We start from the raw sequence: 19256 nt of genomic DNA on the forward strand, positions 1-19256 counted from the left end.
GGGACGGGCATCATCGGGGGCACATCATCATCATCATCATCATCATCACCCCTCCACCGAAGCCGCACATGCGCGCGCACGCAAATACATGCACATACACTTACACATTTTTTGGCCAGCCATGGATCCCTAGTACTGTAGACGCTCTAAGCGGCTGTTGCCAGAGCGAATTAAATCTGCAGTCGCTCACTGCTTTGCTCTTCCTGACCTTGCCCGCCTCCGGTTTTGGCTTCTTAATATTAGATCCAGGATTCCTGCGCTTTCCACCCATGGCCGCATCGGATGGACTAGACGGCTGTCTGCAGCGAGGCAGATCTCAAAGTGACCCGAATATACTCACCGAACCGGGGATCGATTTGGCTCACGGTGCAGGTAAGATAACCACACGGTTGGATCAAAATTTGCGTTTTTTAAACGATCAGTATTTTTGCCGAGGTATCGTAAAATGCATCCTATCACCGATGATGCGCACCCCCCGACCCCCCCGCATTGGATGTTGGCTCAACCAAAATAGAGAAATGAATATAACACATCGTCGGCCTTGCTCCCTGCTGATTGAACCATGAAGCGGATGGTTGCCAAAGACGCCTGTAGCATCAGGCAGCCTGTCACAATGCACACGTTTGCATGCATGTTGCTCCTTCATTGCACATATTCATCATCATCACCGTGAACACCCCTCCCCCGTCTATCCAGGTGTCATATGGACTCCATATTCCCTCAGTGTTGGTTTTCTTACATGTGCACATATTGTTTCGTTGACAAGCCTGTGACACCATCCTTACCTCTGAGCCCCTCATTGTTAGGATGGATGCCACGATGTCACCCACGGGTACTTGAATGCTCCTGATTCACCAAAGCTATATCACTGACAGGGTAGGTGTGCTTTCAACATGGAGCCCTTCCTTAATTGTGTAGTTGGCGTACGCAAGCTGGAGAGCGGCAAGTGACAGGTTATTCTCTTTCTGCTCATTTTACTGATTCAGTGCAAGTTTTGTTTTTATATAAGTGAGGCTATTTGTGGTTCCATTGTGTGGGCTTCTAAAGAGTCAGTGCTTCTTCCCACGCGCATTTGTACGCACATGATGAAGGATGATGCTCCCTTGAATGACTCAGGGGGAGAAAGCATGACATTCACCTTTCAACTCTTCCCTAATAAGATTCCTGCTTTGCACACCCCTGAAATTCACACCTGTCCGCTACTCCGTTGCAGCGCTCAAGCATATTCCCCGCATCCCGGCATCCTTTTGGAAGGTGTAATTCGCACGTTGGTGGATGTGTTCATGTCACACCGAGTGCTTGACGCAACCTGAGTAAACAACACAGAGGCCTGGGCAGATCAGCCATTAAAATAAGGGCCAAAGCCATCAGGGATCATGTTTAATGTCAACACTGACGCAATGCAAGTCTACATTGGGAGACGTGAGTACGCTATACAAATGATACACAGTAAGTACAGTTGGTGTCAATGACAGCATCTGTTCTGGCACACACTGGGCACCCTGGCCCCTCCCTCCTCTCCATGAGGCTCATCACCATGCTTGCATCTGGGCCACCGGTCTTTGCCAAAGGATTACTTTGGCTGTCTTTAACCTCACCCAACACAGCTATGGTCCTTGCAGCTGCAAAGGCTGTATTCATCAGTCAATGGGCTGCTTACAGCTGACCATCACGGAGAATAAGGGACAGGGTTCCCTTGAACGAAGCTGCCCTCATCAGAGATGGAGATGTTATTGTACAGCATCTACTGTATCTACAGTGTATGTCTGTTGGGAAAACTAAAAAAAAATTAGTTTGAGAGTCATTGGCTTATTTTAACATTTCTGAACTGAACTAATATCTTGGCAAGTGGCAAATAATTAGCAGTGCAAATCCAGTCTATTCTGCATTTGTGGTTTGGATGCACCGGTGTAGGGATGCAGTATAAAACCTCCTGTCGTCTTGACGTGACCCTTTAAATGATCTCCATGATCAAATGTCACTTTCCCGCAGCGTTCCACTCTATCATGACAGAGTGTTGACCGAGCTAATGGTGTAGAGAGTACACCTTGAAGCTTTGAGGACAAATCTCCTGGCGGGTGTGTCCATCTATGCCTAACCCCCCTGCGGTGATACCTGTGTCCTCTAGAATGATTTGGGGGAAGAGAAATCTCTGAAGTACAGTAGTTCATTTCAATGCCAAAACTTTGTGCATGAAGCAGGCATTGCTAAGTAGTGATTGGTGGGTGCAATGCTATAAGAAATGTAGAGCATTGACACTAGACACAGATTTACTGCCAATAATATTAGTACTACTTAGAATCACAACAAGTACAAAGTCTGAATATTGTATACTGTGGTGCAGAAGAGGCACCTGCATCTCAGCCTTGCTCAGCCTAATGAAGCTCTTACTTCCTATTTCCTGTCACAGAGCAGTTCTTCACACCACAGTCACTCATTAGTCACGGTCAGCTATGAGGGCGCGTGATTCAGTCACAGCCACCTGTTGGCATGGTGTAGTAGCCACCGGAGAGCTATTCATTTCTCCCACAGTGATACACACAGACATCCCCACAGAGACCGAGAGGAAACACTTAGTCAATTCAAGTGGTTGATCCGAAACTTTTTTTTAAATATTTCATGACTGTAGTTGTGAACGTCTCAAGGAAAAAGAATAATGCATGCTTTGAAGGAGGCACTTTGTGAGAGTGACATGGACTCGGACCAAACCACCTGAATGCATTTCAAGATTCATTGAGCGGCTGCTGTAGCCGCATTGAAAAGACACTTAAATAGTTTGTATTACAACTGACTAATTAGGTCATTCTTTTCATCAAGTGGCTGGGGTGTCAGTGTCAACTATTTGGCTTTCTAAAGAAGATGTCACAACATCAGCTGGGTGAAATTGAGCTGTATCATGGCAGACGTCTGCATTTCATAATAGTATTGATAGTAATACTCGATGACAAGTATATTGAAATTGTTGCAGTTTCTGCTCTGCGAGTACTGCTTTTGCTTTCAACTCAATCGTAAATCTTTCTTTTGTTTTTGTATTTTCTGGCTGCATTTTTATGACACGATTGAGTAACTTACTACAGAGTATTAGCATTAGCAGTGTATTAGCATGCAATGGCTACACCTGCAGAAAGCCATGCTGAGTAAACCACTGTAAGACTGTAGATGCCAGCAAAAAACAGCAAATACAATTCAAAGCTGATACACCGAAAGATTTATTTTCAAACATAAAAAATATTATTGTAAAAACAGTCCTCCACTGTACCAACAGGGGCCATGCTGCATCTGGATCACTTCTTGGGCTCAGATTTTGGTCTTTCAACTCCTCATGAAAACAGAACAGAAAGATTACAACAACAAAAGCCTCATGTGCATCATGTCTGCCCCCCTCCCACCTCCCCCGTGGATACTCGAGGCACATCCATGTGTTGTTTGTGTCTGCACACCTGTACATTTGTCTGCATGCTTGATTGCGTGTGGGAACGAGCATGCAATGATCCAGAACAATATAGTGACTCATGCAGTCCGAGGCAAAAAAGTAGGCACAAGCATCTAAAGGAAGACCCAGACAAAGAAATAAAACAGCATTAAAGCTCTACATAACTAGTGTTTGGCAATTGAGGTGCAATTGAGTTCAGGAAGTAGCATGTCATGAGTGGTGAACACCTAAGAGGGATTGTGTAGAAAATGTTATGTTATTTCTGAGGGAAAGAAGAGGCCAGCAGGATGGAGAGAATAAGACAATGGGACTGATTGGAAAAACAGAGAATGATGGGAAACAGTCCAAGGGGAGAAAGACATGACGAGGTAGTGGCCGCTCTTTGAAAGACGGCCAAAGTCGTCCAATTGCAAACAAGCCATGTCAGCATGATGGATGGCCTTATAGATAGCATTATCTGTGATTCTAATTTGGAAAACAGCTATGCAAAACAACACATATGATCCAACTAATAATATGTGTTTGGTTTTTATTGAATTGTTTTGGCTTGAATTGCTGAAGTAGCTGAATAAAACAGAAAAAGTACAGTACTGCAGTCACACTGACTGGGGTGCTCATAAAACTCCCATTTATCTTCCACATGTAGTGCTATAAAGTAAATGTAATTATGTATAAAACTGCACACAAATTCAAATTCAAACGCTCGGCCACGTGTTGCTAGGCAGATTTCATAGGGTTCAATCATAACTGCCCCATAGCCACACCCACTCTGCTGTTATAGGCCTATAGGACGAACATTAATTTCACTCTCTCTCTATATATATTATATTATGTACATATAGTATATGATGAACTGCATGTTTATCTTTGTGGTTGTGGTTTGCCATGCTGTTGAACTATACTAAATAAACTACAAGACTAGATAGGATAGATAGAGAAAAATGACAACAAAGATGAGTGAAAGTCTTGATGGGCACTTAGACCACACAGTATTATTGAGTGTGTCTGCAATGCCTCTCAGGAGATTCCAAATTAAATACAAAGCTGAATCAGATAGTACCAGGAGGAATACATTGATGAGAAGGATACGAAAGTGTTTCATCGTATTGTTGGAGAGAGAAATGATACTGGTGTGTGGCAAGCCCTGCTACAATATACTATGCACATCTTGGGCAAATCAAATACCCAGACATAAACATGGTCTTGTTCTATGCCTAATAATAATAATAAAAATAGAATATTTGCAGTGTTACAGAGTTTGACTTTACATGCCCAAATTATTTCTTTGTCATAAAGTTGAATTGTAGTTGTCTGCAGCGGCACTAAAAAGGTTTTGGAACCACCACACCCTTTTATACAGGGATGAATCCTTTCCAGGGGGTCAGTGTGAAACCAAATTCTACCAAAACCAAAAGCGTAGGAAATAATGTAATGGACAATTAGCAGTTTTGGTTGTGTTTCAGCACCAAGGACAGTACCTGTCTGTGCTTACAGGTTCATTTAACATGATTGCTGATGATTGTCTGTAGTAGGCAATATATTTATATGATGCATGTCCTCATGTATCACATCATGCTTATTCCACCATCACGCTTATTACATCAGTTAATTAAGAATACACACCATGCATGTTCTGTCTCGCGTGTTATGTCCGTGACAGTTTAGATTGTAGACACTTAGCTCAACTGCCCGCAGAATATATGGTTCTGGTAGAGGCTTGGAACCCTAATGAGGACAAACGGCATAGAAAATAGATGGATGATAAAGACTACATCAACACGTGGAATCGACAAAATGTGTAAAAAATGTGACAGCAAGCGTTGCCCATGAGAAACCACCGCTTCATCATCCTTTCCCAACTGTTGAGTTTACATCAAAGTATTTAATAGGTTCGGCATGTCCCTGCTTGTCTTTCTGCATGTACACTTGAGAGGATTAAAAAGTGAAAAGCATCTTAGTGATTGACTGCAGCTTGGCCTGCCCGCGATGTGTTTTAAAATCAACATGCATTTGCTGAAGGGATCCGGCGCCACATGTACTCAATTATTTATTTGATTTATGACAATGTTGCAGGCATTCATTTAAACATAAATGAATCCTGGCTCTGACCTGTTGTGAAGTACAACCTGGGAAAAAATTAGAACACACCTTGTGGTTTCCCTTTTTTCAGGTGACTACATGAATTTGCTTGAGGAAGCTGGCTCTTCTACTCCTGAACTGATGCACACAAAAGGGTGACCTTTTGTCAAAGCATCTACCTGTGCTGCCTGTGCTACTATTTTTCTGACTTGAAACTTCTCACACAGCTCAATCTGCTCCACCACTGTAACTTTAAGGTGTTTAGCTGAGGTTCATTCCATGTTTACGGGTGCCAGAGCTACCAGTAAGTCAGAGGGGATCTAGTTTGGTGGCTGCAGGATTTTTGCTTTTTGTGGATGATGTGGTCCTGGTGTCGTTGTTGGGCCGTGATTTTGGATTTGGATCGGTTCACAGTGTGAAGTAGCCAGGATGAGAACACCTCTAAGTTCACGGTTGTTGCCTGAAACAGAGTGGGCTGCCATCTCAGGATTGGGATGAGATTCTGCTCCATGTGGGGTCTGTGTGGGTCATAAACAGCTTGGGGTCTTGTTTACAAGTGAGGGACGGATGGATGGATTCCAAGATTGACAGGCAGATTGGTGCACAGGCTACAGTGATGTGGACTCTGCATCAGTCCGTCATGGTGAAGAGGGAGCTGAGCCAAAAGGCAAAGCTCCCAATATATGCAAGGGGGAATTTCAAATGTGCTTTTAACTAACACTGAATGAGAAGCCGGTGGTTTGAAGGAGTAACCAAAACCTTCAATCATGGCTTCATTTATTCACAGTTAAAGCCCACAACTTTACTATGACTTGGAAGTCTGCCTGTCTGCCTCACAGGCTTTAAATCCATCATTCTGAAGGAATTGACTTGTGTGGGTGAGAGGACAAATACTTTTAGCAGGAACACTTTCAACTCACTATAGGAGCATCTGATGGCGGAATACTGACGCTTTCACGCATTTGGTCAAAGATAGCCTCATTTTGCTGCTGTGTGCGTGCGTGTGTGTGTGAGAGAGAAGTACGGATGTGTCTCTCTGTGGGTGGAAAAGCTCCACGTGTCTTCTTTTTTATAGTGCACGGGCATTCATTGAGAATACTTGTGCACAGACTATTGCAAATTGTGACGGTTTTACAAGTCGTTGGGAATGAAATTATTCAGGGTCAAAGGCAAGAGTCTATCCAGGATGGGAGGCAGGTTGAAACCGGTCACCTGTCAGTCACTGTCAGGACTGACACAGACGCACTCTCATGCCTGTAGAGCCTAATGAACCCAACATGTATGTTTTTGAATGTGGACTCTATCGGAAACCCAGAAGCATAATGAAAACATAGAACTCCTCACAGAAATATTACATTTGAACCTGAGGAGATGCAATTCGCTGTAGTTAATTAAGCCACTTTTCTTTTAGGTACTGACAAAACATCTCCAGAACAAATGGCAATATACATTGTATATGTAATACACAAGCTTTACCTTTCAAGGTAATGAGAGGTTAATGTGGGCACTCAAAACTTCCAAGTTTTGAAAACAGAAGAAAGGAAGAGGCATTGAATATACGAGATACTGTTCCTCTTCTTGGTGCTTCAGAGTGGCTCTCATTCATTAGAGTCCTCATTCTCATATCTAACATATGGTAACTAACAAGGGCCTCGGGCATTTCCTATTGGCTGCTGGCCTCAGTGACATCATTTCTCAATCTTGATGCCAGCCGTCCACACAGTGCAGTGGAGTTATACACTTGAACTACACTATGCACTGAGAAGGATCTGGAGCAGCCTGTCCAAAGCTCGGGTTGGAAGCCAAAACTCATTAGATGAGGTCGCTAACTGTCAGAGTTAAATGTTGCATGACTGAATCTGTAAGCACAAAATGTGGGAGGATTTCCTCGAACATGAAGGACAACTGTAATAAATAATTAGCTTAATTAGCAAAAGGGTCACAGTCCATGTCACCCCCTTTTTTATAATTCTGTCTCCAAATCCATGACACCCATCTTATTTCTATTTGTATTATAAAGTGTATGATCATTTTTCTATTTGTTATTATTACTCCAATACAATGGGATTCCTTTTCAATGATCACCCTCTGGTGTAAATAAATAAATAAATGATTACAAAAATAGTTTCATCATGTAACTTTGCACGTTTGCTTCCACGTTCAATCATGGAGGTAAAAAAGTAAATCTTCAAAGCAGCATAAAACATTCTCATTCTATTGCCGTTCAGAGCTTCAGTTGTGTCATTTTGCAAAGATCGTTATTATCTCAGCTTTTCTTTTCATGAATCACTGCTGCTCTGCAACCAAGACGTATCACAGTCTTTCCTTGTGCTAACTGACTGTTTTCATTTCACGTTGCTGGGGCCCGTCTGCTCTTCACTGTCTTCTTGCTAGTCATTTTGTGTGACTGGGCCCCTGAGGCAGCAAGGCCATGGGCAGATGGCGCCACAGTTGTAAAGCCATGGGGGCAAAGCGAAGGAATTTTGGAATGGGCAAGGAAGGAGGTGGTCCACTCAAGGACATGTGCAGGTGGAAGGAGCACAGAGCGGACTACAGAGATAATGGTCAGGAGTCAATAGATGCTTGTCTGATTCAAGTCACTTCAAAAGTAAAGGTTTACAGGGAAGTACTCAAGTATAGTGGGAGGTTTTTGGTCATGAGCCTTGGCTTTACTGACTACTTATTTGCTGCAACAGAATTAGGCAAGGCAAGTTTATTTATAGAGCCCCATTCGTAAACAAGGAAATTCGAGGTGGGTGTGGTGGCTGGTGGCACACTCAGCATCCTCTTTCTTTGTTTTATTGCCAAAGCCTCATGACCTATATCTCCTATTTAGAGTTCATCTTTGGCAAATGATCAGTACTGTAATCAGATTATCAATACACAGTGTTGATAAGAAACAATGTTGTGACGCCTATTAATTACAGTATATCATGGCCACGTGCAGCCCAGTCATGTGTGCCATATACTCTATTAGCTATGGGCAAATGAAAAAAATGTCACATGCTTGCATGTCTTTTCACCCAATTCTTATGTTCTCCTGTCATTTAATGTGAACAAGCACCCCCCTCCTGCATCTATGAAAGGTGGACTTGATGTGCATTATGGAGAGCTGTGCCGTGATTGGATGAGCCCACATACTCCGGCAACCTCTTCCGTATAGCAACAGCCTCCTCCCTCTCCCCTTCCTCTTTTTTGCTTCTTCTCACTGGAACCCCACTTCTTAGCAGAACCCCCCATCCATCCCTTCCTCCTTCCCACCTGCTTGCTAAATTAAAAAGGGACATCGCATATCGCATGTGGCTTCTCACACCACCCACCTCCCTTTTCCCACAATGCACAGGGTGCATGGCTGCTGCTTGAAAATACGCATGTGCTTTTACATGCACGTGTGTGAGGTGGGGGCTCCCCTACCGCTAAGCTGACTCGCACAATCCTGCCGGCTCGTACTGCTGCGGCAGCATCTGGATGTGGTTGCCATGGCAACAACACCTCCTTTCCCCCGTCCACACATAGACACATTGCCTCTCCACCCTCCTGCTCCTCCTCCATTTTTTTTTTGGGGGGGGGGGGGGGGGTGCATTTTCCTTCAAGCTTGACCTGGATTCAGCTTGCGACGCCACACTGCATGCCGAGTGACACTAAGGGTTCGCCCTTTAACCTGTTGTGGATCACCAACAATCACCCCACATCTTCCTACTTGATAAAGGAAGCCGCTGTACTCGCCACGCCGGCCCATCCTTCACCACTGTACTCCACACCCCCCCACTCACACCCTCACTCACCACCCCACCCCCATCGCAAATCCTCCTCCCTCTAGTTGAATATTTGAACAAAGATGTTAGCCTCCGGAGGACAGCTATTACTCCACATCTATTTCATAACATTTTCATAACATAATTAATTTAAATTAATATTAATTATTTCAGTATTTATTGTCATCATATTATGCATTAATAATATTAACTACTGCTCTTAAGCTGTTACACTATTACTATTGCTACAGTTACTACTTATTAGTTTCAGTCCCCCCCATTCTTAAAACCTCAGTGTTATAGAACAAAAAAAAAAATTTCTGTCACACTTAGCCACTCTTTCCTCACCTCTGAACTCCCATCTGCCCTGTAGTGGATGTACTGGACCAGCAGAGAGTGCTACGGGCCGGCTGCATGGTGACTGGCGTCCACACTCCCCCCATCAGGCGAAACAGCAAGCTGGCTACACTGGGCCGCCTTTTTAAGCCGTGGAAGTGGAGGAAAAAGAAAAATGAAAAGCTCAAGCAGAGCTCCACAGGTATTAATGAATATATTACAGTCGCTAATACGGGATGTATGTTAATTACCAACTGTTACCATCAGTTGGTTCTCAGTTGGTTCTTCATTTGTGACCTTCATGTGTAAAGTTCCATGAGATAACTTGAAAAAAGAGAAGCAGAAGAGAATAAATCATTATTAGTAATATTGTTCTATTTTTATTTTAACAATTGCAGAATACATGCAGTTCTCTTCCATCAACAGATGTAGCATTATCCAGCGGCCTTCTGTACCACGACCACCACTCCCCCAGCCAGGGCTGCTGTTCAGATGGAACAGTCCTGCTTGGCGGCTTTGGGGGCTCTCTGAACTCAGACCTCACCGTCAGCAGTGTGGAGTACCTTGGCCCAGAAGAGGACCATCCCACTCCAGGTACAGTGACATTCCTGTTTAGACCTGCTAATCCATGTAGTATTATAGAGCTGTTAGAAGACATCTGTCAGATATGGGGGAAAGTAGATTTGCAATGGTGTAAGCTAGGCTTGATAACAGATCAATACAAGAGTGTATTATATTGCAGGAACTGAGCTGAAGGAATGCATAAAGACAGTCTGAAGGTTGGTAGATAACTTCTTAATGACATATCCTACAATAAATAGGTGAAGAAGAATTAGGATTAAAAGAATTGGGAGGGTCTCATTTCCAACTGTACTGGAGTCAACAAGAAATCTCACTTTTTTTTTTTTTTTTTACATTTAAATGAGTCTAAGTGGGCAAGATGTTAGAATGGCAAACATTCATACAGCAAAAAGTTGGTTCATCTACCAAACAGGTCATATATGTATTTTACCACTTTTTACCACGTGCATACATATGAAATCTATTCTTATTATTCCATTCTAATGTTATCTTGTCTATCCACATCTGGTAGTTGCCCCACTTCAGGACTGTGAGCGGCTGGAGGAAACTGTAAACGTGTCACTACAAGATGAGGATGGAGACCAGGAGGGGCACCCTTCTGAGGAGTTACCAGAGGGGCTTCACATCACTGGGGAGCAGATGGAAGAAAGACCAGAAGAGGAGATTCCTCCAGGAACATCCCCACCACAAGTACCTCCAAAACCTTTGCCATTGCTGTCAACAGGAGATGGTGAGTTGAAATATCCATCCATCCATTTTCTGTACCGCTTGTCCCCTTTAGGGTCACAGCCCACCTCTATTTGGGTGAGAGGCAACGTATGTTTAGGTCAATGTGGTAATAACTGACCTGTGTTTTTCTTTCAGATTCAGGCCCTGTGTCTCTCCCTGTTCACCATTCCAACCACTACCACCACAAGGAGCCTCTACCCAGGGGCCCAGAGAGCCTGGCACCCATCACGCTGCCCCTACGAGGGCCCCTGGCCAACTCTTCAGGGTCGCCGCATCTCGGCATTATGATGCACACACCTATGCCCCCGAGCTGCATTATGGAGGAACTGCAGAGAGCGTTCGCCACCAAGAACAGACAGGAGAGGTGGGCATGAACATTTCTGATCCGAACTGGATCAGAGACTTAACACAGGCAATGGCATGGGTAGTGTGGCAACATTACAGGAGGTTGTAAACGTTCAACTGGAATCCATGAAAAGTAAAGGTGCTGTCTCCCTTGGTTCGGTAGCAGTGCCATGACCTTTCTACCTGTTTGTCTTTCCTGCAGTGTACACGAAGGGTGCGAACAGGGCTCACCCCCGCGGCTGTGGTGCTCCGATGGCCGCCTGTCACGTTCATGCAGCTCAGACAACCAACACACGCCCTCTATGGCGGGCTTTTGCGTAGGCGTTGGCGGGTCTGACTGGCCCAAGAAGGAGGCGGAGGAGAACAAGGAGAACGTACGGCTGGACCAGTGCTTCTCCAACACATCGGGTGTCCCTACCGACTTGGACGGATGGAACGAGTCTGTGATCTCTGGTGCGTCATCCCCCTATTTCCATCTGAAATGCTAAATGAAAAACACAAATCAAATAAACTAACTTATCATGTGATTATTTTATTTGAACTTTCCAAGTCACTGTAAATGAAGATATGCAGCATGCATACAGTGAGGACTTTATGGAAAGGTCAATCACTTCATGATGTTAATTAATAATGAATGACTATGGACTAGACTTGGGTATGGAGATGCTCTAAAAAGCCAGAAAAAATATTAAAAATACTACTAAAGAGCACAACAATTTGTATGAAATTTTATTAAATTTCTGTGGCAGCAAGAGAGCTTGTGTTTTAAACTCATAATAATGCTAAGTAGTCAAAAAGAATAAAGTGCTTTTTTTTTTTGTAGGTACACTTCCTCGCAGGTTAAGGAAGGAGTTACTGGCCGTCAAGCTTCGAAACAGACCCACAAAGCAGGAATTGGAAGACCGTAACATCTTCCCTGCAAGAAGCGACCAGGAGCGCCAGGAAATCCGCCAGCAGATTGAGATGAAGCTCGCCAAGTAAGCAACAAACAACTTTCCTGCTTGTTGCTGTGGTGCATTACTTGAAATGATTGGGTTGGGAAATAAAAGGGTGTAGGGGTGATATCAACACTTACTGCACATGAAAAGCAAGGACACACCCATCCTGAACATCACACCCATGATAAATAGCAATACAAAACATATGCTTGCTGACTGTATTGTTTTAAACAATGGCCCATAGTTCCAAAATTGATATTCATTTGTGTAAAATTTGACGTAATTATCGTTGTCGAATTACCAAATCATTTACCACAAAGAGATTTCCCCTACATACTACAGATAAAAACTTATTTTGATCTGTAATTAATTCTGTGTTAACCATGGACAAAATGTGATTAATCACAATCAAATATTTTAATCGCGTGACAACCCTTTTATATATACTGTGTGTATATATATATATATATATATATATATATATATATATATATATATATATATATATATATATATATATATATAATATAATATATATAACAATACTAACCAATGAGGTAGGTTACATACTGGGGAAACTACAGTACTGTGTCTTTATTGTGCAATATGTTTTGCATTGCAGATTCACTCCCTAGCATCGTAGATCAGCAGACTCGTTCAGATAGGTTTTACTGGTCATGTCACACAGTTGTCCGGCCCTGTTTGCAGCTAAGCCAATTAAAAAATGGCATATACGTAGTATAGCAGTCAAATCAAATCAAACACATGAAAAAAAGCTTTATAAAAAGTTTTATCATAAATTACAAATAACTTCACACTTGAACCAGTGCTCTGTATGAAATATTAAATGCATATTACAAAGAAAAAAGTGAGCTGTGCAGTTGCTACTGCTCACTCTGAATGAGGAACATTTTGTTCTTTACCGAGTACAAATCAGGTCAGCATTCAGGTTTGGAAATAAATATATGTTTCTTGTTGGAAATAAAAAAATGGTTGAATAATAAGTTATCGGTCTGTTCTGCGTCAGGTACAGACAGAGAGAGCCGCTAGGGAACCTCTTGGTACCAAATGCGCTGACTCAAGTTAGTAAGTGCCTCCATGCCAAGATGTTGACAATAATAGAACAACTTTTTTTTTTTAACACCACTGAGGAACACACTGTCCAAATTGTCGACAGCAGTTGTCTCATATGTGAATTTGTCACAAGACCCAGGTTCTTTAGCACTGGTGTATCAAACCAGGGTCAGGCTGGTTGTGTTACGTAACCAGAGGTGTAATAACTCACCATCTGTCACACTTCCTGGAAAGAACATCACCGTCTTGACTCGGAGGCGACTGACAGTACTACTGTTTATTCTTAGATCTGTGAAGAGAAGATGCTTTATTTTAGTGAGAGGAACATTTCTTTGACAGGCTTATGTCAAGGCTGCAGCTTGCAGACAGTAGGGTTGAAAGGCAAGCATGTCTGACTTGTAGCACTGCAGCGAGAGATGCTGCTTTGGTTACATAAAGATCTTCTTCCAGACAGCAGCACTTTGCTGGCTGGGTCCATTCATGATGGTTGATTAATAATGTCTGAAAGAATATTATACTACTTGGTTGCAACTAGCAGAGGCGCTGTCATACATACATTTTAGGGGTGCTCTGATGGGGATCGGCCGATATCAGTGAAAAAGCACGGTATTGATATTGGCCGATACTTGCTTCATAACGCCGATCCCGGGAAGGCCCCGGGGCAGGCCACGCTGGAGTGATCATGTCTCACAGCTAGCCTAGGAATGCCTTGGTGTCCTCCTGGTGGAGCTGGAGGAGGTGGGCGGGGACAGGAATGTCTGAGCTTCCCTACTGAGACTGCTGCCCCCACGACCCGGACCCAGATAAGCGGAGGAAAATGGAATGGATTATACTGTAGTTCCTTGCCCCATAACAAGCGATACAGTACATGGTGTGTTTTCATCCTCTGGTGTTGACACACACAAAGCCATTTTGAAGGACAGGGAAAGGTCATTCGCTCAAACGCTCGTTAAAATGCTCATTTCTCCTGAGTATTCACTGCAAATGACGAAACAATCCCTCACATAAGTCTGTGGATCTTTCAGCACACCCCCATCTTTCCGCCTGCTTATTCTTATCTGTGCCTTAACATTAAGGCCCGCTGCTGCGTTTACTGCACATCCAGCAGAAAATGCCATGAGGCCTTATGGCGAGTGATGATGCTCTGTCTATATACTGCGCCGGCTGACAGATGACCTTTCTATTTTTAGAGACTCCCCGTATTGTGATTTTGCTGCAGCCGCACTTACATTTTTCAATAATGCATGTCATAGTGTTGCCCCCATCAAATGTGTCGGGGAGTTATATTCACAGAAATAATAAGAGGCTACTGTATTTGGAATAGAGGAATAGAGAGCATAGAGAAGACACAAAGGAGCCCGCTGCTCATACTAGCATTCAGTGTAGTGGTACACCAACTAACAAACTAAAAGTCAAATTATCTTTGTAAAGGCATGATCTTTGGATCTTTGCTCGTGTATTGGACGTCAGATTGATCATGTAGTCAAAATGTGGCCAGATGCTTCATATGTGTATGTTTTTGTATTTGAAGGAGGCATGTTCTCATTTATTACAAACTAACACAACGAAGGGCATCAGACTCACCAGACATCTCAGAAAGAAAGTAAGGCTTTGTCTTTAATATTAACAGCGCCCCCTGATTTTAATAAGCCTACACACAATGGCAAAAAGGATGCCGTTTCTAAAAATAGCACCACGCCAGCAGCATAGCACACAGAAAACCCCACCAGTGTGTCGCTAGGCAGAAATAAGCATCTCTGTGAGATGACTATTGTCCCTGATACACGGAGTATAGTTGCCTGGCAACTGTAACACAGAGGATGGTCCTGTTGTCTGTTGTTGTTGATGCTTTATGTATTTAAAATGTAATAAAGGTGGGAGCTGAGGGAGCAATGGCACTTTAAAGTTGGTGTTGTCTCCCGTTGTGTCTGCTGACATTACATCATCTAGGTATCTTTGCTGATTGGCTAAGCAAAATCACATATATAGTTGCAATGCCTTTTATGTAGAGATGTCCAATACTATCGGCCACCAATAATTATCAGCCCGATTTCAGCCAAAAAAAGTTGATATCGGTATCGTGGTTTTTCCCTTTTTGAGAACACAGTGTTGCTCAGAAGCCCTACTTAACAACGTCAGAGCTCATGAAGAACATAACAGCTTGTCTGTATTGAAATCGCATTGAAACATTGAAATCATGGGCGAGTTAATCTTCCACCTACAATCTTTACTCACTGTGTCTCAAAAAAAGTGTTAAAACATCACACAGCAATGTAATATGTAGATAACAACAGACAAAACGCCACTAACAGTAACTACGTGAGCTTTAAACATATAATTGTTTGCCATTTACAACAGTACAGCAATTCATTTTAATAGTCAAATATTGACCATTTTAGTCCTCAGCATGCAATTTGACTCCTGAATACGCTTGTAAGCTAGCTCTCCATTCCTGGGCAGGACAGAAAATAATCCGAATCTTGGAATTGTGAGTTTGACAAAATCGGTTTTCGGCAAAAAAGCCAATATTGGACACCTCTAATTATATGTCAATTTGACAATGTGACCACACAGAGTAAAGGACAACACACAATGAATACTATTGGATGTACAACTCTTTGGTCTCAAAGACTCTTTTACCTAAAAATCCCACAAAAGATGCATTGGTCTCCATTATTGCCACACGTTTTTGTGTCACTGTTTTGTATCAAAAACGGTGAACATGCATCAAACTGGGACTTTTCTGGAAGTAGTATCAGAGCCTTAACAGAGGTGTTGCAATAGCTGTGTAGAAGGACGTAGAAAAAAGAGGTTATATTCATATACTATGTATTGACAGTTAATAGTGGCCCTCTGAGAGCAGTCTTAATGAAAACGAGTGTGACACCCTTTTTAAATAGTCAAACACAAGCAGATGAAGGTATTTGCATTTTAAAAACAGCTAGATAATGCAGTGCATTTAGTGGATGTAAGGAATGTGTGAGAGTGCTCACCTTTTTATCGTCCAAATCACAAGTACAAAGTGTTCACTGGGAGACGGGGGATGAAGGAGGTCCCACTGCGAGGGTGGCATTCTGCTGTTTGTTCTTTGTACCCCCGGATCATGCTCTGTGGTTGGGATGGCATTTGTTATTAATATCATGTATTCATAGTTCACACGCACATAGGGTGTTCAGGGGACCAATGCATTTTGGAGACCTTTTTGAAGGTTGTGATGTTGGGGGCACCTGACAAACTGAGATAAAGTGGTCATGAAAATGCAATGGTTGGTTGAGTGGTGCTGGCCCAGTACACCACAGCAGGCTGCTCTGGGGATGCCGCTAGTAGCAAGCCCCGCCCACAGCTCATTACGCATGCAGTAACCACGGAGACTAAGGCAGAGGCGCGCCAGCAACCCATCACGACCCACTAGAAAAGAGCATGCATAGTGCAGCAGCTAGTAGAGGACTGCAGCACGCAGCGGCATGACATGGGCCACCTTGATATCCACACATAATCCAACAAAAGAAGCCAACAGCATCTGCTTAGTCTTCCAGATGTTCGGTGCGCCTCTGCCCAAGTATCACAGCCGCGGTTCTGATGCGAGATGGAGACATAGACGATTGTGCCGGACAAGTACCAAAAGTGCAAAGAGTACAGGGCTGTGACACAAGGAGGGTGGACAATGGTTCAAAACGTGGTGTTGGTGTTTCTTCGCAGGAGGCTGAGCCAGAGACCCAATGTGGAGGAGCTGGAGAGTCGGAACATTTTGAAACGTAAGTTTCACACTTTAAATTTACATTTCCAGACTGCTGTCGCGCTGTATTTTCAATTTGCAAATAATATTTAAAACGGAAGAACGGTTACAAAAACAACACAGGATATGCATTAATGATAAAAGTGTTACATTATTCAATAGCCAGCGCCACAGCACCAATGACTCTTCACTGTAAACACTCTGTGAGCATGCTCCGTTAGCTGCCCATAATGTTCAATTCATGAACATGGAGATATACAGGAGCCAAAGTACACCATTTAATGACTACATTAAACAACTAGCTTAATCACTAAATAAATAAATCTGCAGCATGCCTTGCCATTAACTCATTCACTGGCAGCCATTTCAGCTCCAAGAATATTGAGTAAACATAAACGTTGAAACTATGTAAAGAAATTTTTGACTCTCTTTTTTTCATCAGAAAAAAAATTCAATCCTTTTGGGGTCTTTATAAATTGGCAATAGAACATATATATAGGGTGGTTTCAGTGAAAACACAAAATAACCATTTGGTCAATAATAATCATCAATAGTCATCATTTACAGTTGTGAGCCCGGGGTCAATCCTTGCGGCTCTTTTGCAGCCGCTGGAAACATTCCGCAAGATTGAAATCCCTGTTGTAGGCTCACACTAACTCCATCTAGCCGGATTGGATCAGTACTGGAGTCTATGAGACTTTGATCTGTAGCTCCCGCAAAAACAAGCAAAATTGGCAGGCAAGGTTACTTTTTGAAAAGACGTCTAAGGACATCTTCGGCAGTGAGTGAGTGAGTTAAAAACCAGGCATCATTCACCTTAAAATGAAGGAATGCCACACTTTGTCACAAATTTGAATTTGAAAACTTGAAATCAGTGAAGTAGTTTTTGTGGTAATGAAAACATGACATTGTTCTTCATGTATTTTCCCCTGTAGAGAGAAATGACCAGATAGAACAGGAGGAGAGGAGGGAGATCAAACAGAGGCTAAACAGAAAGGTATAAAACTGTTCAAAATGTTGGTGCTGTTATGAAGATCAGGATGTCTGGGTGACTTAACTTGTATAACTTTGCAGCTCAACCAGCGGCCCACAGTCGATGAACTTCGGGACAGAAAGATTCTGATCCGCTTCAGTGATTATGTGGAAGTGGCCAAGGCTCAGGACTACGACAGGAGAGCAGACAAGCCCTGGACTAGGCTCTCGGCAGCAGACAAGGTAGCACTATTATAACCTGATGACACTTCCTTATTCAACCGTTCATCCATGAAGCCTGTCGCATTGAAAACGCTATCTTTGCTCTTCCTGGCAGGCTGCAATCCGGAAAGAGTTGAACGAGTTCAAAAGCACTGAGATGGAAGTGCATGCATCCAGCAAACACCTAACGAGGTTCGTCTTCCGAGGCGTGTGAGGGTAGCATCTATTGAAATCCCATTGAGTGCTCTATTCGGTGGGGCAATGGACTAAAATTAGCTCTCCTTGCTCATCCAAGGAGAACAGGAGAGCTAAAGATAGATGGAAGTGCCTCGGAGTCAGTAGGGGTCAGGGGGAGGGAATTATAAAATGGTAAATCGTGCTTGGCTAAGCTTGTTTGGAACTCGGGGCTCGTGCTGTAACACTGACCCAGTGCACACGATCCTGCCGCACATGCACTCATGTGGCTAAAAATAGAGTATTGATAGCTAAAATCTGAGCAAGCTGTGATGACTTAATTCATGTTTGTCTCTTCAGGTTCCACCGGCCATGACAACCTAGACTTTCTTCTGTGAAGAGATGTTCTGAATCCGCTGTGTCGACAAGCCAGGAGTGTTTCCCGTCTTCAGCGAGACTGTAATTTTCTTCCAGCTTGGACAGGAGATGATACTCATGCCGTCCTGTCCTGGAGACCTACAGTACCTCCTGGCCTTTACTGATAGTAGCAGGCTGGAGGAGGAGGAGCACTTTGATGCAGCCTCTGATTCTCAGGATGAGAGGCGACGAGGAAAGAAAAAAAAACAATCTTGTCAATGGGTCAGTGTTGTTTTCTTTTGTACTGTTTCATGGACATGACAAGAAGTGTAGTGACATGACGCTGTGCATGTGACCACCTTTTCATAAATAATGTGTCACTTGGACCGGAGATTGATTTGATATTCATTATACATACAGTATGTCTATGTTGTCATTGAAAAGAGAACTCCCTTTGTAAGCACTATTTCTCTTCAAAATAATAAGTCTTTTTTTTAAAGAAAGGCTCATGCGTCTTTTTAAAC

The 19256-nt window shown here is 43.1% G+C and overlaps 1 protein-coding gene across 1 annotated transcript; it reads left to right on the forward strand.

The window, feature by feature from the left end:
- The first annotated feature begins 71 nt into the window (after window positions 1-71).
- phactr3a (phosphatase and actin regulator 3a) lies at window positions 72-19214 on the forward strand. The gene is made up of 12 exons (XM_058085710.1): window positions 72-372; window positions 9641-9805; window positions 10030-10197; window positions 10697-10915; window positions 11050-11278; window positions 11462-11712; window positions 12083-12236; window positions 16971-17026; window positions 17943-18004; window positions 18082-18222; window positions 18317-18393; window positions 18736-19214. The coding sequence occupies exons 1-12, from the start codon at window positions 270-272 to the stop codon at window positions 18749-18751; spliced, it is 1641 nt and encodes a 546-aa protein (XP_057941693.1). The 5' UTR covers window positions 72-269; the 3' UTR covers window positions 18752-19214.
- Window positions 19215-19256: the final 42 nt, after the last annotated feature.

Source organism: Doryrhamphus excisus, chromosome 10 (genome assembly GCF_030265055.1).
Source record: "Doryrhamphus excisus isolate RoL2022-K1 chromosome 10, RoL_Dexc_1.0, whole genome shotgun sequence".
NCBI classification, from domain to species: Eukaryota; Metazoa; Chordata; class Actinopteri; order Syngnathiformes; family Syngnathidae; genus Doryrhamphus; species Doryrhamphus excisus.